The 19,219-nt window shown below is 54.2% G+C and overlaps 1 protein-coding gene across 1 annotated transcript in view; it reads left to right on the top strand.

Annotated features, from left to right (window-relative positions):
- LOC144487738 (myosin-10-like) overlaps positions 1-19,219 on the top strand; it is a 67,187-nt gene that overhangs the window by 23,996 nt on the left and 23,972 nt on the right. Inside the window, exon 2 of the mRNA XM_078205810.1 lies at positions 13,189-13,561. Within this exon, the coding sequence (XP_078061936.1) occupies positions 13,217-13,561 (345 nt within the window). The 5' untranslated portion in view covers positions 13,189-13,216. The remainder of the gene's footprint in view (positions 1-13,188; positions 13,562-19,219) is intronic.

Raw genomic sequence — 19,219 nt, forward strand, 5'->3', positions numbered from 1 at the left:
CACTGTATAGCACTGGGGCACAGTACTGGTGGGGACGGGTCTGTCACTGTATAACACTGGGGCACAGTACAGGTGGGGACGGGTCTGTCACTGTATAACACTGGGTTACAGTACTGGTGGGGATGGGTCTGTCACTGCATAACACTGGGGCACAGCACTGGTGGGAATGGGTCTGTCGCTGTATAACACTGGGTTACAGTACTGGTGGGGATGGGTCAGTCACTGTATAACACTGGGGTGCAGTACTGGTGGGGGTGGGTCTGTCACTGTATAACACTGGGGTACAGTACTGGTGGGGATGGGTCTGTCGCTGTATAACACTGGGATACAGTACTGGTGGGGACGGGTCTCTCAGTGTATAACACAGGGACACAGTATTGGTGCGGACGGGTCTGTCGCTGTATAACACTGGGATACAGTACTGGTGGAGATGGGTCTGTCACTATAACACGGGTACAGTACTGGTGGGGACGGGTCAGTCACTGTATAACACTGGGGTACAGTACTGGTGGGGATGGGTCTGTCACTGTATAACACGGGTACAGTACTGGTGGGGATGGGTCTGTCACTGTATAACACTGGGGGACTACTGGTGGGGATGGGTCTGTCACTGAATAACACGGGGACACAGTATTGGTGGGGACGGGTCTGTCGCTGTATAACACTGGGATACAGTACTGGTGGGGACGGGTCAGTCACTATAACACGGGTACAGTACTGGCGGGGACGGGTCACACTGTACAACACTGGGGTACAGCACTGGTGGGGACAGGTCGGTCACTGTATAACACTGGGGTACAGTGCTGGTGGGGACAGGTCTGTCACTGGATACCACTGGGGTACAGTACTGGTGGCGACGGATCTGTCACTGTATAACACTGGGGTACAGCACTGGTGGGGACAGGTCTGTCACTGTAACACTGGGGCACAGCACTGGTGGGGACAGGTCTGTCACTGTATAACACTGGGGTACAGTACTGGTGGGGACTGGTCTGTCACTGTATAACACTGGGGTACAGTACTGGTGGGGACGGGTCTGTCACTGTGTAACACTGGGGTACAGTACTGGTGGGGACGAGTCTGTCACTGTATAACACTGGGGTACAGTCCTGGTGGGGACGGGTCTGTCACTGCACAACACTGGGGTGTAGTACTGGTGGGGATGGGTCAGTCACTGTATAACACTGGGGTACAGTACTGGTGGGGATGGGTCAGTCACTGTATAACACTGGGGTACAGTACTGGTGGGGATGGGTCAGTCACTGTATAACACTGGGGTGCAGTACTGGTGGGGGTGGGTCTGTCACTGTATAACACTGGGGTACAGTACTGGTGGGGATGGGTCTGTCGCTGTATAACACTGGGATACATTACTGGTGGGGATGGGTCTGTCGCTGTATAACACTGGGGTACAGTACTGGTGGGGATGGGTCTGTCGCTGTATAACACTGGGATACAGTACTGGTGGGGACGGGTCTCTCAGCGTATAACACAGGGACACAGTATTGGTGCGGACGGGTCTGTCGCTGTATAACACTGGGATACAGTACTGGTGGAGATGGGTCTGTCACTATAACACGGGTACAGTACTGGCGGGGACGGGTCTGTCACTGTATAACACTGGGGTACAGTACTGGCGGGGACGGGTCACACTGTACAACACTGGGTTACAGTACTGGTGGGGACAGGTCGGTCACTGTATAACACTGGGGTACAGTACTGGTGGGGACAGGTCTGTCACTGGATACCACTGGGGTACAGTACTGGTGGCGACGGATCTGTCACTGTATAACACTGGGGTACAGTACTGGTGGGGACGGATCTGTCACTGTTCAACACTGGGGTACAGCACTGGTGGGGACAGGTTTGTCACTGTATAACACTGGGGTGCAGTACTGGTGGGGATGGGTCTGTCTCTCTAACACTGGGGTACAGTTCTGGTGGGGACGGGTCTGTCACTGTATAACACTGGGGTACAGTACTGGTGGGGACAGGTCTGTCACTGTATAACACTGGGGTACAGTACTGGCGGGGACGGGTCTCACTGTATAACACTGGGGTGCAGTACTGGTGGGGACGGGTCTGTCACTGTATAACACTGGGGTACAGTACTGGTGGGGACAGGTCTGTCACTGTATAACACGGGTACAGTTCTGGTGGGGACGGGTCTGTCACTGTATAACACTGGGGTACAGTACTGGTGGGAAGGGTCTGTCACTATAACACTGGGGTACAGTACTGGCGGGGAAGGGTCTCACTGTATAACACGGGTACAGTACTGGTGGGAAGGGTCTGTCACTGTATAACACTGGGATACAGTACTGGTTGGATTGGTCTTTCGATGTATAACACTGGGGTACCGCACTGGCGGGGACGGGTCTGTCACTGTATAACACTGGGTTACAGTACTGGTGGGGATGGGTCTGTCGCTGTATAACACTGGGGTACAGTACTGGTGGGGATGGGTCTGTCACTGAATAACACAGGGACACAGTATTGGTGGGGACGGGTCTGTCGCTGTATAACACTGGGGTACGGTACTGGATGGGACAGGTCTGTCACTGTAACACTGGGGCACAGCACTGGTGGGGACAGGTCTGTCACTGTATAACACTGGGGTACAGTACTGGTGGGGACTGGTCTGTCACTGTATAACACTGGGGTACAGTACTGGTGGGGACGGGTCTGTCACTGTATATCACTGGGGTACAGTACTGGTGGGGACGGGTCTGTCACTGCACAACACTGGGGTGTAGTACTGGTGGGGATGGGTCTGTCACTGTATAACACTGGAATACAGTACTGGTGGGGACGGGTCTGTCACTGTATAACACTGGGGTACAGTACTGGTGGGGACGGGTCTGTCACTGTATAACACTGGGGTACAGTACTGATGGGGACAGGTCTGTCACTGTCACATTGGGGTACAGTACTGGCGGGGACGGGTCTGTCACTGTATAACACTGGGGTACAGTACTGATGGGGATGGGACTGTCACTGTATAACACTGGAATACAGTACTGGTGGGGACGGGTCTGTCACTGTATAACAATGGGGTGCAGTACTGGTGGGGACGGGTCTGTCACTGTATAACACTGGGGTACAGTACTGGTGGGGATGGGTCTGTCACTGTATAACACTGGAATACAGTACTGGTGGGGACGGGTCTGTCACTGTATAACACTGGGGTGCAGTACTGGTGGGGACGGGTCTGTCACTGTATAACACTGGGGTACAGTACTGGTGGGGACGGGTCTGTCACTGTATAACACTGGGGTACAGTACTGATGGGGACAGGTCTGTCACTGTCACATTGGGGTACAGTACTGGCGGGGACGGGTCTGTCACTGTATAACACTGGGGTACAGTACTGATGGGGATGGGACTGTCACTGTATAACACGGGTACAGTACTGATGGGGATGGGTCTGTCACTGTATAACATGGGTACAGTACTGATGGGGATGGGTCTGTCACTGTATAACACGGGTACAGTACTGGTGGGGACGGTTCTGTCACTGTATCACACTGGGGTACAGTACTGGCGGGGACGGGTCTGTCACTGTATAACACTGGGGTACAGTACTGGTGGGGACGGGTCTGTCACTGTATAACACTGGGGTACCGTACTGGCAGGGACTGGTCTGTCGCTGTATAACACTGGGGTACAGTACTGGTGGGGACGGGTATGTCACTGTATAGCACTGGGGCACAGTACTGGTGGGGACGGGTCTGTCACTGTATAACACTGGGGCACAGTACAGGTGGGGACGGGTCTGTCACTGTATAACACTGGGTTACAGTACTGGTGGGGATGGGTCTGTCACTGCATAACACTGGGGCACAGCACTGGTGGGGATGGGTCTGTCGCTGTATAACACTGGGGTACAGTACTGGTGGGGATGGGTCAGTCACTGTATAACACTGGGGTGCAGTACTGGTGGGGGTGGGTCTGTCACTGTATAACACTGGGGTACAGGACTGGTGGGGGTGGGTCTGTCGCTGTATAACACTGGGGTGCAGTACTGGTGGGGGTGGGTCTGTCGCTGTATAACACTGGGGTACAGTACTGGTGGGGATGGGTCTGTCGCTGTATAACACTGGGATACAGTACTGGTGGGGACGGGTCTCTCAGTGTATAACACAGGGACACAGTATTGGTGCGGACGGGTCTGTCGCTGTATAACACTGGGATACAGTACTGGTGGAGATGGGTCTGTCACTATAAGACGGGTACAGTACTGGTGGGGACGGGTCTGTCACTGTATAACACTGGGGTACAGTACTGGTGGGAAGGGTCTGTCACTATAACACTGGGGTACAGTACTGGCGGGGAAGGGTCTCACTGTATAACACTGGGGTACAGTACTGGTGGGAAGGGTCTGTCACTGTATAACACTGGGATACAGTACTGGTTGGATTGGTCTTTCGATGTATAACACTGGGGTACCGCACTGGCGGGGACGGGTCTGTCACTGTATAACACTGGGTTACAGTACTGGTGGGGATGGGTCTGTCGCTGTATAACACTGGGGTACAGTACTGGTGGGGATGGGTCTGTCACTGAATAACACAGGGACACAGTATTGGTGGGGACGGGTCTGTCGCTGTATAACACTGGGGTACGGTACTGGATGGGACAGGTCTGTCACTGTAACACTGGGGCACAGCACTGGTGGGGACAGGTCTGTCACTGTATAACACTGGGGTACAGTACTGGTGGGGACTGGTCTGTCACTGTATAACACTGGGGTACAGTACTGGTGGGGACGGGTCTGTCACTGTATATCACTGGGGTACAGTACTGGTGGGGACGGGTCTGTCACTGCACAACACTGGGGTGTAGTACTGGTGGGGATGGGTCTGTCACTGTATAACACTGGGGTACAGTACTGGTGGGGACGGGTCTGTCACTGTATAACACTGGGGTACAGTACTGATGGGGACAGGTCTGTCACTGTCACATTGGGGTACAGTACTGGCGGGGACGGGTCTGTCACTGTATAACACTGGGGTACAGTACTGATGGGGATGGGACTGTCACTGTATAACACTGGAATACAGTACAGGTGGGGACGGGTCTGTCACTGTATAACACTGGGGTGCAGTAGTGGTGGGGACGGGTCTGTCACTGTATAACACTGGGGTACAGTACTGGTGGGGATGGGTCTGTCACTGTATAACACTGGAATACAGTACTGGTGGGGACGGGTCTGTCACTGTATAACACTGGGGTGCAGTACTGGTGGGGACGGGTCTGTCACTGTATAACACTGGGGTACAGTACTGGTGGGGACGGGTCTGTCACTGTATAACACTGGGGTACAGTACTGATGGGGACAGGTCTGTCACTGTCACATTGGGGTACAGTACTGGCGGGGACGGGTCTGTCACTGTATAACACTGGGGTACAGTACTGATGGGGATGGGACTGTCACTGTATAACACGGGTACAGTACTGATGGGGATGGGTCTGTCACTGTATAACATGGGTACAGTACTGATGGGGATGGGTCTGTCACTGTATAACACGGGTACAGTACTGGTGGGGACGGTTCTCTCACTGTATCACACTGGGGTACAGTACTGGCGGGGACGGGTCTGTCACTGTATAACACTGGGGTACAGTACTGGTGGGGACGGGTCTGTCACTGTATAACACTGGGGTACCGTACTGGCAGGGACTGGTCTGTCGCTGTATAACACTGGGGTACAGTACTGGTGGGGACGGGTATGTCACTGTATAGCACTGGGGCACAGTACTGGTGGGGACGGGTCTGTCACTGTATAACACTGGGGCACAGTACAGGTGGGGACGGGTCTGTCACTGTATAACACTGGGTTACAGTACTGGTGGGGATGGGTCTGTCACTGCATAACACTGGGGCACAGCACTGGTGGGGATGGGTCTGTCGCTGTATAACACTGGGGTACAGTACTGGTGGGGATGGGTCAGTCACTGTATAACACTGGGGTGCAGTACTGGTGGGGGTGGGTCTGTCACTGTATAACACTGGGGTACAGGACTGGTGGGGGTGGGTCTGTCGCTGTATAACACTGGGGTGCAGTACTGGTGGGGGTGGGTCTGTCGCTGTATAACACTGGGGTACAGTACTGGTGGGGATGGGTCTGTCGCTGTATAACACTGGGATACAGTACTGGTGGGGACGGGTCTCTCAGTGTATAACACAGGGACACAGTATTGGTGCGGACGGGTCTGTCGCTGTATAACACTGGGATACAGTACTGGTGGAGATGGGTCTGTCACTATAAGACGGGTACAGTACTGGTGGGGACGGGTCAGTCACTGTATAACACTGGGGTACAGTACTGGTGGGGATGGGTCTGTCACTGTATAACACGGGTACAGTACTGGTGGGGATGGGTCTGTCACTGTATAACACTGGGGGACAGTACTGGTGGGGATGGGTCTGTCACTGAATAACACGGGGACACAGTATTGGTGGGGACGGGTCTGTCGCTGTATAACACTGGGATACAGTACTGGTGGGGACGGGTCAGTCACTATAACACTGGGGTACAGTACTGGTAGAGACGGGTCTGTCACTGAATAACACAGGGACAAAGTATTGGTGGGGACGGGTCTGTCACTGTATAACACTGGGATACAGTACTGGTGGGGACGGGTCAGTCACTATAACACTAGAGTACAGTACTGGTAGAGACGGGTCTGTCACTATAACACGGGTACAGTACTGGCGGGGACGGGTCACACTGTACAACACTGGGGTACAGCACTGGTGGGGACAGGTCGGTCACTGTATAACACTGGGGTACAGTGCTGGTGGGGACAGGTCTGTCACTGGATACCACTGGGGTACAGTACTGGTGGCGACGGATCTGTCACTGTATAACACTGGGGTACAGCACTGGTGGGGACAGGTCTGTCACTGTAACACTGGGGCACAGCACTGGTGGGGATTGGTCTGTCACTGTATAACACTGGGGTACAGTACTGGTGGGGACGGGTCTGTCACTGTGTAACACTGGGGTACAGTACTGGTGGGGACGAGTCTGTCACTGTATAACACTGGGGTACAGTACTGGTGGGGACGGGTCTGTCACTGCACAACACGGGGTGTAGTACTGGTGGGGATGGGTCTGTCACTGTATAACACTGGGGTACAGTACTGGTGGGGATGGGTCAGTCACTGTATAACACTGGGGTACAGTACTGGTGGGGATGGGTCAGTCACTGTATAACACTGGGGTGCAGTACTGGTGGGGGTGGGTCTGTCACTGTATAACACTGGGGTACAGTACTGGTGGGGATGGGTCTGTCGCTGTATAACACTGGGATACAGTCCTGGTGGGGATGGGTCAGTCACTGTATAACACTGGGGTGCAGTACTGGTGGGGATGGGTCTGTCACTGTATAACTCTGGGGTACAGTACTGGTGGGGATGGGTCAGTCACTGTATAACACTGGGGTACAGTACTGGTGGGGATGGGTCTGTCACTGTATAACACTGGGGTGCAGTACTGGTGGGGATGGGTCTGTCACTGTATAACACGGGTACAGTACTGGTGGGGATGGGTCTGTCACTGTATAACACTGGGGCACAGTACTGGTGGGGATGGGTCTGTCGCTGTATAACACTGGGATACAGTACTGGTGGGGACGGGTCTCTCAGTGTATAACACAGGGACACAGTATTGGTGCGGACGGGTCTGTCGCTGTATAACACTGGGATACAGTACTGGTGGAGACGGGTCTGTCACTATAACACAGGTACAGTACTGGCGGGGACGGGTCTGTCACTGTATAACACTGGGGTACAGTACTGCCGGGGACGGGTCACACTGTACAACACTGGGTTACAGTACTGGTGGGGGCAGGTCGGTCACTGTATAACACGGGGGTACAGTACTGGTGGGGACAGGTCTGTCACTGGATACCACTGGGGTACAGTACTGGTGGCGACGGATCTGTCACTGTATAACACTGGGGTACAGTACTGGTGGGGACGGATCTGTCACTGTTCAACACTGGGGTACAGCACTGGTGGGGACAGGTTTGTCACTGTATAACACTGGGGTGCAGTACTGGTGGGGATGGGTCTGTCTCTATAACACTGGGGTACAGTTCTGGTGGGGACGGGTCTGTCACTGTATAACACTGGGGTACAGTACTGGTGGGGACAGGTCTGTCACTGTATAACACTGGGGTACAGTACTGGCGGGGACGGGTCTCACTGTATAACACTGGGGTGCAGTACTGGTGGGAAGGGTCTGTCACTGTATAACACTGGGGTACAGTACTGGCGGGGAAGGGTCTCACTGTATAACACTGGGGTACAGTACTGGTGGGAGGGGTCTGTCACTGTATAACACTGGGATTCAGTACTGGTTGGATTGGTCTTTCGATGTATAACACTGGGGTACCGCACTGGCGGGGACGGGTCTGTCGCAGTATAACACTGGGGTACAGTACTGGTGGGGACGGGTATGTCACTGTATAGCACTGGGGCACAGTACTGGTGGGGAGGGGTCTGTCACTGTATAACACTGGGGCACAGTACAGGTGGGGATGGGTCAGTCACTGTATAACACTGGGGTACAGTACTGGTGGGGATGGGTCAGTCACTGTATAACACTGGGGTGCAGTACTGGTGGGGATGGGTCTGTCACTGTATAACACTGGGGTACAGTACTGGTGGGGACGGGTCTGTCGCTGTATAACACTGGGGTACAGTACTGGTGGGGACGGGTCTCTCAGTGTATAACACAGGGACACAGTATTGGTGCGGACGGGTCTGTCGCTGTATAACACTGGGATACAGTACTGGTGGAGACGGGTCTGTCACTATAACACGGGTACAGTACTGGCGGGGACGGGTCTGTCACTGTATAACACTGGGGTACAGTACTGGCGGGGACGGGTCACACTGTACAACACTGGGTTACAGTACTGGTGGGGACAGGTTGGTCACTGTATAACACTGGGGTACAGTACTGGTGGGGACAGGTCTGTCACTGGATACCACTGGGGTACAGTACTGGTGGCGACGGATCTGTCACTGTTCAACACTGGGGTACAGCACTGGTGGGGACAGGTTTGTCACTGTATAACACTGCGGTGCAGTACTGGTGGGGATGGGTCTGTCTCTATAACACTGGGGTACAGTTCTGGTGGGGACGGGTCTGTCACTGTATAACACTGGGGTACAGTACTGGTGGGGACAGGTCTGTCACTGTATAACACTGGGGTACAGTACTGGCGGGGACGGGTCTCACTGTATAACACTGGGGTGCAGTACTGGTGGGGACGGGTCTGTCACTGTATAACACTGGGGTACAGTACTGGTGGGGACAGGTCTGTCACTGTATAACACTGGGGTACAGTTCTGGTGGGGACGGGTCTGTCACTGTATAACACTGGGGTACAGTACTGGTGGGAAGGGTCTGTCACTGTATAACACTGGGGTACAGTACTGGCGGGGAAGGGTCTCACTGTATAACACTGGGGTACAGTACTGGTGGGAAGGGTCTGTCACTGTATAACACTGGGATACAGTACTGGTTGGATTGGTCTTTCGATGTATAACACTGGGGTACCGCACTGGCGGGGACGGGTCTGTCGCTGTATAACACTGGGGTACAGTACTGGTGGGGACGGGTCTGTCACTGAATAGCACTGGGGCACAGTACTGGTGGGGACGGGTCTGTCACTGTATAACACTGGGGCACAGTACAGGTGGGGACGGGTCTGTCACTGTATAACACTGGGTTACAGTACTGGTGGGGATGGGTCTGTCGCTGTATAACACTGGGGTACAGTACTGGTGGGGACGGGTCTGTCACTGTATAACACTGGGGTACAGTACTGGTGGGGATGGGTCTGTCACTGAATAACACAGGGACACAGTATTGGTGGGGACGGGTCTGTCACTGTATAACACTGGGGTACAGTACTGGATGGGACAGGTCTGTCACTGTATAACACTGGGGTACAGTACTGGTGGGGATGGGTCTGTCGCTGTATAACACTGGGGTACAGTACTGGTGGGGACGGGTCAGTCATTGTATAACACTGGGGTACAGTACTGGTGGGGATGGGTCTGTCACTGTATAACACGGGTACAGTACTGATGGGGATGGGTCTGTCACTGTATAACACTGGGGGACAGTACTGGTGGGGATGGGTCTGTCACTGAATAACACGGGGACACAGTATTGGTGGGGACGGGTCTGTCGCTGTATAACACTAGGATACAGTACTGGTGGGGACGGGTCAGTCACTATAACACTGGGGTACAGTACTGGTAGAGACGGGTCTGTCACTGATTAACACAGGGACAAAGTATTGGTGGGGACGGGTCTGTCACTGTATAACACTGGGATACAGTACTGGTGGGGACGGGTCAGTCACTATAACACTGGGATACAGTACTGGTAGAGACGGGTCTGTCACTATAACACGGGTACAGTACTGGCGGGGACGGGTCACACTGTACAACACTGGGGTACAGTACTGGTGGGGACACGTCTGTCACTATCACACTGGGGTACAGCACTGGTGGGGACAGGTCGGTCACTGTATAACACTGGGGTACAGTGCTGGTGGGGACAGGTCTGTCACTGTAACACTGGGGTACAGTACTGGTGGGGATGGGTCTGTCACTGGATACCACTGGGGTACAGTACTGGTGGCGACGGATCTGTCACTGTATAACACTGGGGTACAGCACTGGTGGGGACAGGTCTGTCACTGTAACACTGGGGCACAGCACTGGTGGGGACAGGTCTGTCACTGTATAACACTGGGGTACAGTACTGGTGGGGACTGGTCTGTCACTGTATCACACTGGGGTACAGTACTGGTGGGGACGGGTCTGTCACTGTGTAACACTGGGGTACAGTACTGGTGGGGACGAGTCTGTCACTGTATAACACTGGGGTACAGTACTGGTGGGGACGGGTCTGTCACTGTATATCACTGGGGTACAGTACTGGTGGGGATGGGTCTGTCACTGCACAACACTGGGGTGTAGTACTGGTGGGGATGGGTCTGTCACTGTTTCACACTGGTATACAGTACTGGTGGGGACGGGTCTGTCACTGTATAACACTGGGGTACAGTACTGGTGGGGACAGGTCTGTCACTGTATAACACTGGGGTGCAGTACTGGTGGGGACGGGTCTGTCACTGTATAACACTGGGGTACAGCACTGGTGGGGACTGGTCTGTCACTGTATAACACTGGGGTACCGTACTGGCAGGGACTGGTCTGTCGCTGTATAACACTGGGGTACAGTCCTGGTGGGGATGGGTCTGTCACTGTACAACACTGGGGTGCAGCACTGGTGGGGATGGGTCAGTCACTGTATAACACTGGGGTGCAGTACTGGTGGGGATGGGTCTGTCACTGTATAACACTGGGGTACAGTACTGGTGGGGATGGGTCAGTCACTGTATAACACTGGGGTACAGTACTGGTGGGGATGGGTCAGTCACTGTATAACACTGGGGAGCAGTACTGGTGGGGATGGGTCTGTCACTGTATAACACTGGGGTACAGTACTGGTGGGGATGGGTCTGTCACTGTATAACACCGCGGTACAGTACTGGTGGACGGGTCTGTCACTGTATAACACTGGGGTACAGTGCTGGTGGGGACGGGTCTGTCACTGTACAACACTGGGGTACAGTACTGGTGGACGGGTCTGTCGCTGTATAACACTGGGGTACAGTACTGGTGGGGACGGGTCTGTCACTATGACACTGGGGTACAGTGCTGGTGGGGACGGGTCTGTCACTGTACAACACTGGGGTACAGTACTGGTGGACGGGTCTGTCGCTGTATAACACTGGGGTACAGTGCTGGTGGGGACGGGTCTGTCACTATGACACTGGGGTACAGTACTGGTCGGACGGGTCTGTCACTATGACACTGGGGTACAGTACTGGTGGGGACGGGTCTGTCACTGTACAACACGGTTAGAGTACTGGTGGGGACGGGTCTGTCACTATGGCACTGGGGTACAGTACTGGTGGGGTCAGGTCTGTCGCTGTTTAACACTGGGGTACAGTACTGGTGAGGATGGGTCTGTCGCTGTTTAACACTGGAGTACAGTACTGGTGGGGACAGGTCTGTCACTGTATAACAGTGGGGTGCAGTCCTGGTGGGGGCGGGTCTGTCGCTGTACAGCACTGGGGTACAGTACTGGTGGGGACGGGTCTGTCGCTGTATTACACTGGGGGACAGTACTGGTGGGGACGGGTCTGTCACTGTATAACACTGGGGCACAGTACTGGTGGGGACGGGTCTGTCGCTGTATAACACTGGGGTGCAGTACTGGTGGGGGCAGGTCTGTCGCTGTATAACACAGGGGTACAGTACTGGTGGGGACGGGTCTGTCGCTGTATAACACTGGGGGACAGTACTGGTGGGGACGGGTCTGTCACTGTATAACACTGGGGCACAGTACTGGTGGGGACGGGTCTGTCGCTGTTTAACACTGGAGTACAGTACTGGTGGGGACAGGTCTGTCACTGTATAACACTGGGGTACAGTACTGGTGGGGACGTGTCTGTCGCTGTATAACACTGGGGTGCAGTACTGGTGGGGGCAGGTCTGTCGCTGTATAACACTGGGGTACAGTACTGGTGGGGACGGGTCTGTCGCTGTACAACACTGGGTACAGTACTGGTGGGTACGGGTCTGTCACTGTATAACACTGGGGTACAGTACTGGTGGGGACGGTTCTGTCACTGTATAACACTGGGGTACAGTACTGGTGGGGACGGGTCAGTCGCTGTACAACACTGGGGTACAGTACTGGTGGGGACGGTTCTGTCGCTGTATAACACTGGGGTACAGTACTGGTGGGGACGGCTCTGTCACTGTATAACACTGGGGTACAGTACTGGTGGGGACGGGTCAGTCGCTGTATAACACTGGGGTACAGTACTGGTGGGGACGGGTCAGTCGCTGTATAACACTGGGTACAGTACTGGTGAGGAGGGGTCTGTCACTATAACACTGGGGTACAGTGCTGGTGGGGACGGGTCTGTCGCTGTATAACACTGGGGTACAGTACTGGTGGGGACGGCTCTGTCACTGTATAACACTGGGGTACAGTGCTGGTGGGGAGGGGTCTGCCGCTGTGTAACTCTGGTATTTGTGGCGATGCTAATTGTCCCCTTTCTCACGCCCCCCTGCAGGTAGACGGGACACCGGCTGGACGGAGCGATGGCACGCCAGGCCTCCCACGATGACGCAGAGCGCTACCTTTTTGCTGACCATGGTTACACGGGCAACCCTGCCACCCAGGCCGACTGGACGGCCCGCCGCCTGGTGTGGGTGCCCTCAGAGCGGCATGGCTTTGAGGCAGCAGCCGTGGTAGAGGAGCGGGCTGACGAGGTGGTGGTCGAGCTGGCAGAGAGCGGGCGGCGGGTGACCGTGGCCAAGGCCGATGTGCAGCGGATGAACCCGCCCAAGTTCGCCAAGGTGGAGGACATGGCGGAGCTGACCTGCCTGAACGAGGCGTCGGTACTCCACAACCTGAAGGATCGCTACTATTCGGGCCTCATCTACGTGAGTGTCTGTCAGAGTGCTGTCTGTGGTCCTGCATGTCCCTCGGTGTGGGACAGCCTTCTGAAGCTTGGCAGCTCGTCGCGTCTGAACTCATCCTTCAGACCAGCCATAAAATACATGATATACCTCCCTATCTCTGTAACCTCCTCCAGACCCTACGATTCCCATCCTCCTGTTCAAATCCCTCCCTCGCTCCCTCCCTCCCTATCTCTAACCTCCTCCAGACCCTACAATCCACATCCTCCTGTTCAAATCCCTCCCTCGCCCCCTCCCTCCCTATCTCTAACCTCCTCCAGACCCTACAATCCACATCCTCCTGTTCAAATCCCTCCCTCACTCCCTCCCTCCCTCCCTATCTCTGTAACCTCCTCCAGACCCTACAATCCTCATCCTCCTGTTCAAATCCCTCCCTCGCACCCTATCTCTGTAACCTCCTCCAGCCCCTACAATCCTCGTCCTCCTGTTCAAATCCCTCCCTCGCTCCCTATCTCTGTAACCTCCTCCAGCCCCTACAATTCTCATTCTCCTGTTCAAATCCCTCCCTCGCCCCCTCCCTCCCTATCTCTGTAACCTCCTCCAGACCCTACAATCGTCATCCTCCTGTTCAAATCCCTCCCTCGCCCCCTATCTCTGTAACCTCCTCCAGCCCCTACAATTCTCATTCTCCTGTTCAAATCCCTCCCTCGCCCCCTCCCTCCCTATCTCTGTAACCTCCTCTAGCCCCTACAATCCTCATCCTCCTGTTCAAATCCCTCCCTCGCTCCCTCCCTCCCTATCTCTGTAACCTCCTCCAGCCCCTACAATTCTCATCCTCCTGTTCAAATCCCTCCTTCGCTCCCGCCCTCCCTATCTCTGTAACCTCCTCCAGACCCTACAATCCTCATCCTCCTGTTCAAATCCCTCCCTCGCCGCCTCCCTCGCTCCCTCCCTCCCTATCTCTGTAACCTCCTGCAGACCCTACAATCCTCATCCTCCTGTACAAATCCCTCCCTCGCTCCCTCCCTCCCTATCTCTGTAACCTCCTCCAGACCCTACAATTCTCATCCTCCTGTTCAAATCCCTCCCTCACTCCCTCCCTATCTCTGTAACCTCCTCCAGACCCTACAATTCTCATCCTCCTGTTCAAATCCCTCCCTCACTCCCTCCCTATCTCTGTAACCTCCTCCAGCGCCTACAATTCTCATCCTCCTGTTCAAATCCCTCCCTCGCTCCCTCCCTATCACTGTAACCTCCTCCAGACCCTACAATCCTCATACTCCTGTTCAAATCCCTCCCTCGCCCCCTCCCTCCCTATCTCTGTAACCTTCTCCAGCCCCTACAATCCTCATCCTCCTGTTCAAATCCCTCCCTCGCTCCCTCCCTCCCTATCTCTGTAACCTCCTGCAGACCCTACAATTCTCATCCTCCTGTTCAAATTCATCCCTCACTCGTGCGCTCCTTTCCTCTCCCTCATTCCCCCTCTTGGTTCGTCTTTGACACTCCCTCACTCTCCCTCACTCTCCCTCACTCTCCCTCACTCTCCCTCACTCTCCCTCACTCTCCCTCTCTCTCTCCCTCTCTCTCTCCCTCCCTCCCTCCCTCCCTCTCTCCCTCCCTCTCTCCCTCCCTCTCTCCCTCCCTCTCTCCCTCCCTCTCTCTCTCCCTCTCTCGCTCCCTCTCTCGCTCCCTCTCTCGCTCCCTCTCTCGCTCCCTCTCTCGCTCCCTCTCTCGCTCCCTCTCTCGCTCCCTCTCTCGCTCCCTCTCTCGCTCCCTCTCTCGCTCCCTCTCTCGCTCCCTCTCTCGCTCCCTCTCTCGCTCCCTCTCTCGCTCCCTCTCTCGCTCCCTCTCTCGCTCCCTCTCTCTCTCTTCTCTCTCTCTCCCTCTCTCTCTCTCTCCCTCTCTCTCTCCCTCTCTCTCTCTCCCTCTCTCTCTCTCTCCCTCTCTCTCTCTCTCCCTCTCTCTCTCTCTCCCTCTCTCTCTCTCTCTCTCTCCCTCTCTCTCTCTCTCCCTCTCTCTCTCTCTCCCTCTCTCTCTCCCTCTCTCTTTAGAGAGACTTTAGAGGTACTGGGGTAAAGACACAAACTCAATTTACATGAATAGTGTTGCTGTGAATGTTCTTAATGAGGTTTAATTACATTGAGGTGTGGAGATGTGAGTGTCGTGACTGCGTGACTCTCCAGTGGAGGTTTGTTCACAGTCAGGGAGTGGCTGCTGTGTGGCACTGCTCCTGTTTACGGGGATAGGGATGTGTGGCATTGTGTTGTTAGTCTGACATGATCTCTGAACTCAGAGCTGACAGCAGTTAGGTGTGCCTGCTGGGTGGGGTGAGCTGGAGGGCACGGTGACGACATGGCTCCAATCCTTGTTTGTAAATGATAAGGAATAATGCCAGAACATAAAATCCTGCTGTACAATTCAGCCCCCCCCACTCCCCACCCCGGTACCAGTACTGAGAGAGTGCTGCACTGTCGGAGGTAGATGTATATACTCTAGGATTTAAGCTCCATAATCCAGGCCGACACTCCCCCCGGTGCCAGTACTGAGGGAGTGCTGCACTGTCGGGGGTAGATGTATATACTCTAGGATTTGAGCTCCACAATCCAGGCCGACACTCCCCCCGGTACCAGTACTGAGGGAGTGCTGCACTGTCGGGGGTAGACGTATATACTCTAGGATTTGAGCTCCACAATCCAGGCCGACACTCCCCCCGGTGCCAGTACTGAGGGAGTGCTGCACTGTCGGAGGTAGATGTATATACTCTAGGATTTGAGCTCCACAATCCAGGCCGACACTCGCCGTTCTGATGAAAAGTGGCTCCTCTGAGACAGACAATGACCATCGATAAATGCGCCTTATGATTTGGTGATAGTAATCTTCCTCGAGGGGCAGATTTGCCTCCAGATCCGCCCCCCCCCCCCCCCAACCCTCAAATGGCCTGGCTCAATCTAAGGTTCTGCCCCCTCTCTCCTCGCCCCGGACTCTTTGAAATACTTGAATCATCCTTGACAGCTTGATTAGAGCATCCCTGGGTCAAACACTGGAGGAATGTCAAGCCTGGTTCATGCGCTCTGCCCTGTGATTTAACCACTCCTGTCGTATTTAACTGGGGGATGTGTGCTGGGAGTGAGGGGCAGAGAGGAGAAGAGAAGTTCCAGACACTGAGTGCAGCTGTACACTCTCCAGGGCCCCCACACGGTGGGAAGGCATTGGCACAGTGTATTTCCATTGGGTTCGTAATCCAGAGACCCAGAACAAGATCTGGGGACCCAGGCTCAAACTAAGCAGATGGTGAATTTGAATTCAATAGAAATGTGGAATTAAGAATCTGCTGATGACCATGAAACCATTGTCGATTGTCAGAAAAAACCCATCTGATTCACTAATGTCCTTTAGGGAAGGAAATCTGCCGTCCTTACCTGTTCTGGCCTACATGTGACTCCAGGGTCGCAGTAATGTGGTTGACTCTTAACTACCCTCTGAAATGTCTCCTCTGCTGGTGGCACAGTGGTTCTCACTGCAGCCTCACGGCGCCAGGGACCCGGGTTCAATTCCCGGCCTTGGGTCACTGTCTGTGCGGAGTCTGCACGTTCTCCCCGTGTCTGCGTGGGTTTCCTCCGGGTGCTCCAGTTTCCTCCCACATGCTGGTTAGGTGGTCATCAGAAGATTCTTAATTCCAGATTTTTATTGATTTCAAAGGCTAGAGTAAGATAAGGAGTGCTCGCCCTCCCGCCCTCGCCCTCCCGCCCTCGCCCTCCCGCCCTCGCCCTCCCGCCCTCCCGCCCTCGCCCTCCCGCCCTCGCCCTCCCGCCCTCGCCCTCCCGCCCTCGCCCTCCCGCCCTCGCCCTCCCGCCCTCGCCCTCCCGCCCTCGCCCTCCCGCCCTCGCCCTCCCGAGGCCTGTGCCTGGTTTTACAGTTCGCTGCTGCCTCGAGAGGGGTGTGTTGGGAGTGATTGAACGGAGCGACGCTCCTTGTGTGTTGACCACTCCTGACAATCAAACGCGGTGCCCTGTTGCCCTGATGGTGACGGCGGAGAGGGGGGGGGCGGGGGGGGGGGGGGTTGGGCATGGTAGCAATGGCGGACAGCAGTCAACCATTGAGTTGGATACATCCCTGGATCTGTCCTTGCTTCATTAAGCTCTGCTGTGCCCCAGGTGTGGGTACAGGCTCTGTTTACCCAAACCACTACACAAGATCAAGGACTTTCTATTAACGTGGTGAGATTGAGAAAATAAGATTTAGGAGCAGGAGTGGGCCATTCAGCCCCTCTAGCCTGCTACCTTATTACTCCTACTAATGGTGGTGGATGGGAAATCATGTAAGGGTTCAGGGCAGGGGGAATCAAGAGCAAGGGGAAAAGACAGCAAAGAGAATGGGAAAAGGGATAGCAGAGAAATCAAGGGCCAGAGTCAGATAAGGACACTGTAAAAACAAACCGTAGGATCGGGAAACGCGAGGAAGGTAGATTGGGGCAGGGAGAGTCAGATTAGTCACAGTGTAATTGAGGAGGAATTTCTAGAGTGGAAAGGCAGGGGCAGGCAATTAAAGAACAAATAGGTGAACTCCAGAACTTGTTTATTCCTGTTTGGGGCAGGAGTGGGAAGGGAATTGCGGCTGAACCATGGATTACATGGGAAATCAGAGATAGTATCAGATTCATGGGAGAAGTATACAGATTGGCGAGAGAAAGCAATAGGCCCGAGGATCGGGAGCAGTTTAAAATTCAGCAAAGGAGGATTAAGGGACTGATTAAGAAGAGGAAAATAGAATAGGAAACTAAGCTGGCGGGGGAACATAAAAACTGACTGTAAAAGTTTCTATGGGTATGTAAAGGGAAAAAGATTGACAAGCGGCACGGTGGCACAGTGGTTAGCATGGGTTTAATTCCCGGCTTGGGTGACTGTCTGTGCGGAGTCTGTACATTCTCCCCGTGTCTGCGTGGGTTTCCTCCGGGTGCTCTGGTTCCCTCCCACATTCTGAAAGATGTGCTGGTTAGGGTGCATTGGCCGTGCTAAATTCCCCCTCAGTGTATCCGAACAAGCGCCAGAGTGTGACGACTGGGGGGGATTTTTACAGTAATTTCATTGCTGTGTTAATGTAAGCCTACTTGTGTCACCAATAAATAAACTTAAAATGAATGTAGGCCCCTTACAGTCAGAAATGGGAGAATTCATAATAGGGGACCAAGAAATGGCTGAGGAACTAAATTTGTACTTTGCTTCTGTCGTCACAAGGAAGACATGAATAAAGTTTGATTTGATTTATTATTGTCACGTGTTGGTATACAGTGAAAAGTATTGTTCCTTGCGTTCATAGAGCGCTAGGAGAGAAGGAAAGGAGAGCTTTTAAAAAAGTTTTATTTATTAGTGTCACAAGTAGATTTACATTAACACTGCAATCAAGTTACTGTGAAAATCTCCTAGTCGCAACACTCCGGCGCTTGTTCGAGTACACTGAGGGAGAATTTAGCATGGCCAATGCATCTAACCAACACATCTTTCGGACTGTGGGAGGAAACTGGAGCACCCGGAGGAAACCCACAGGGAGAACGTGCAGTCTCCACACAGGCAGTGACCCAAGCTGGGAATCAAACTCGGGTCCCTGGCGCTGTGAGGCAGCAGTGCTAACCACTGTGCCACCTGGTGCAGGATATAGTGTTACAGACACAGCTAAGGTGTAGAG

This window comes from Mustelus asterias, unplaced genomic scaffold (genome assembly GCF_964213995.1).
Source record: "Mustelus asterias unplaced genomic scaffold, sMusAst1.hap1.1 HAP1_SCAFFOLD_1011, whole genome shotgun sequence".
Lineage (NCBI taxonomy): Eukaryota > Metazoa > Chordata > Chondrichthyes > Carcharhiniformes > Triakidae > Mustelus > Mustelus asterias.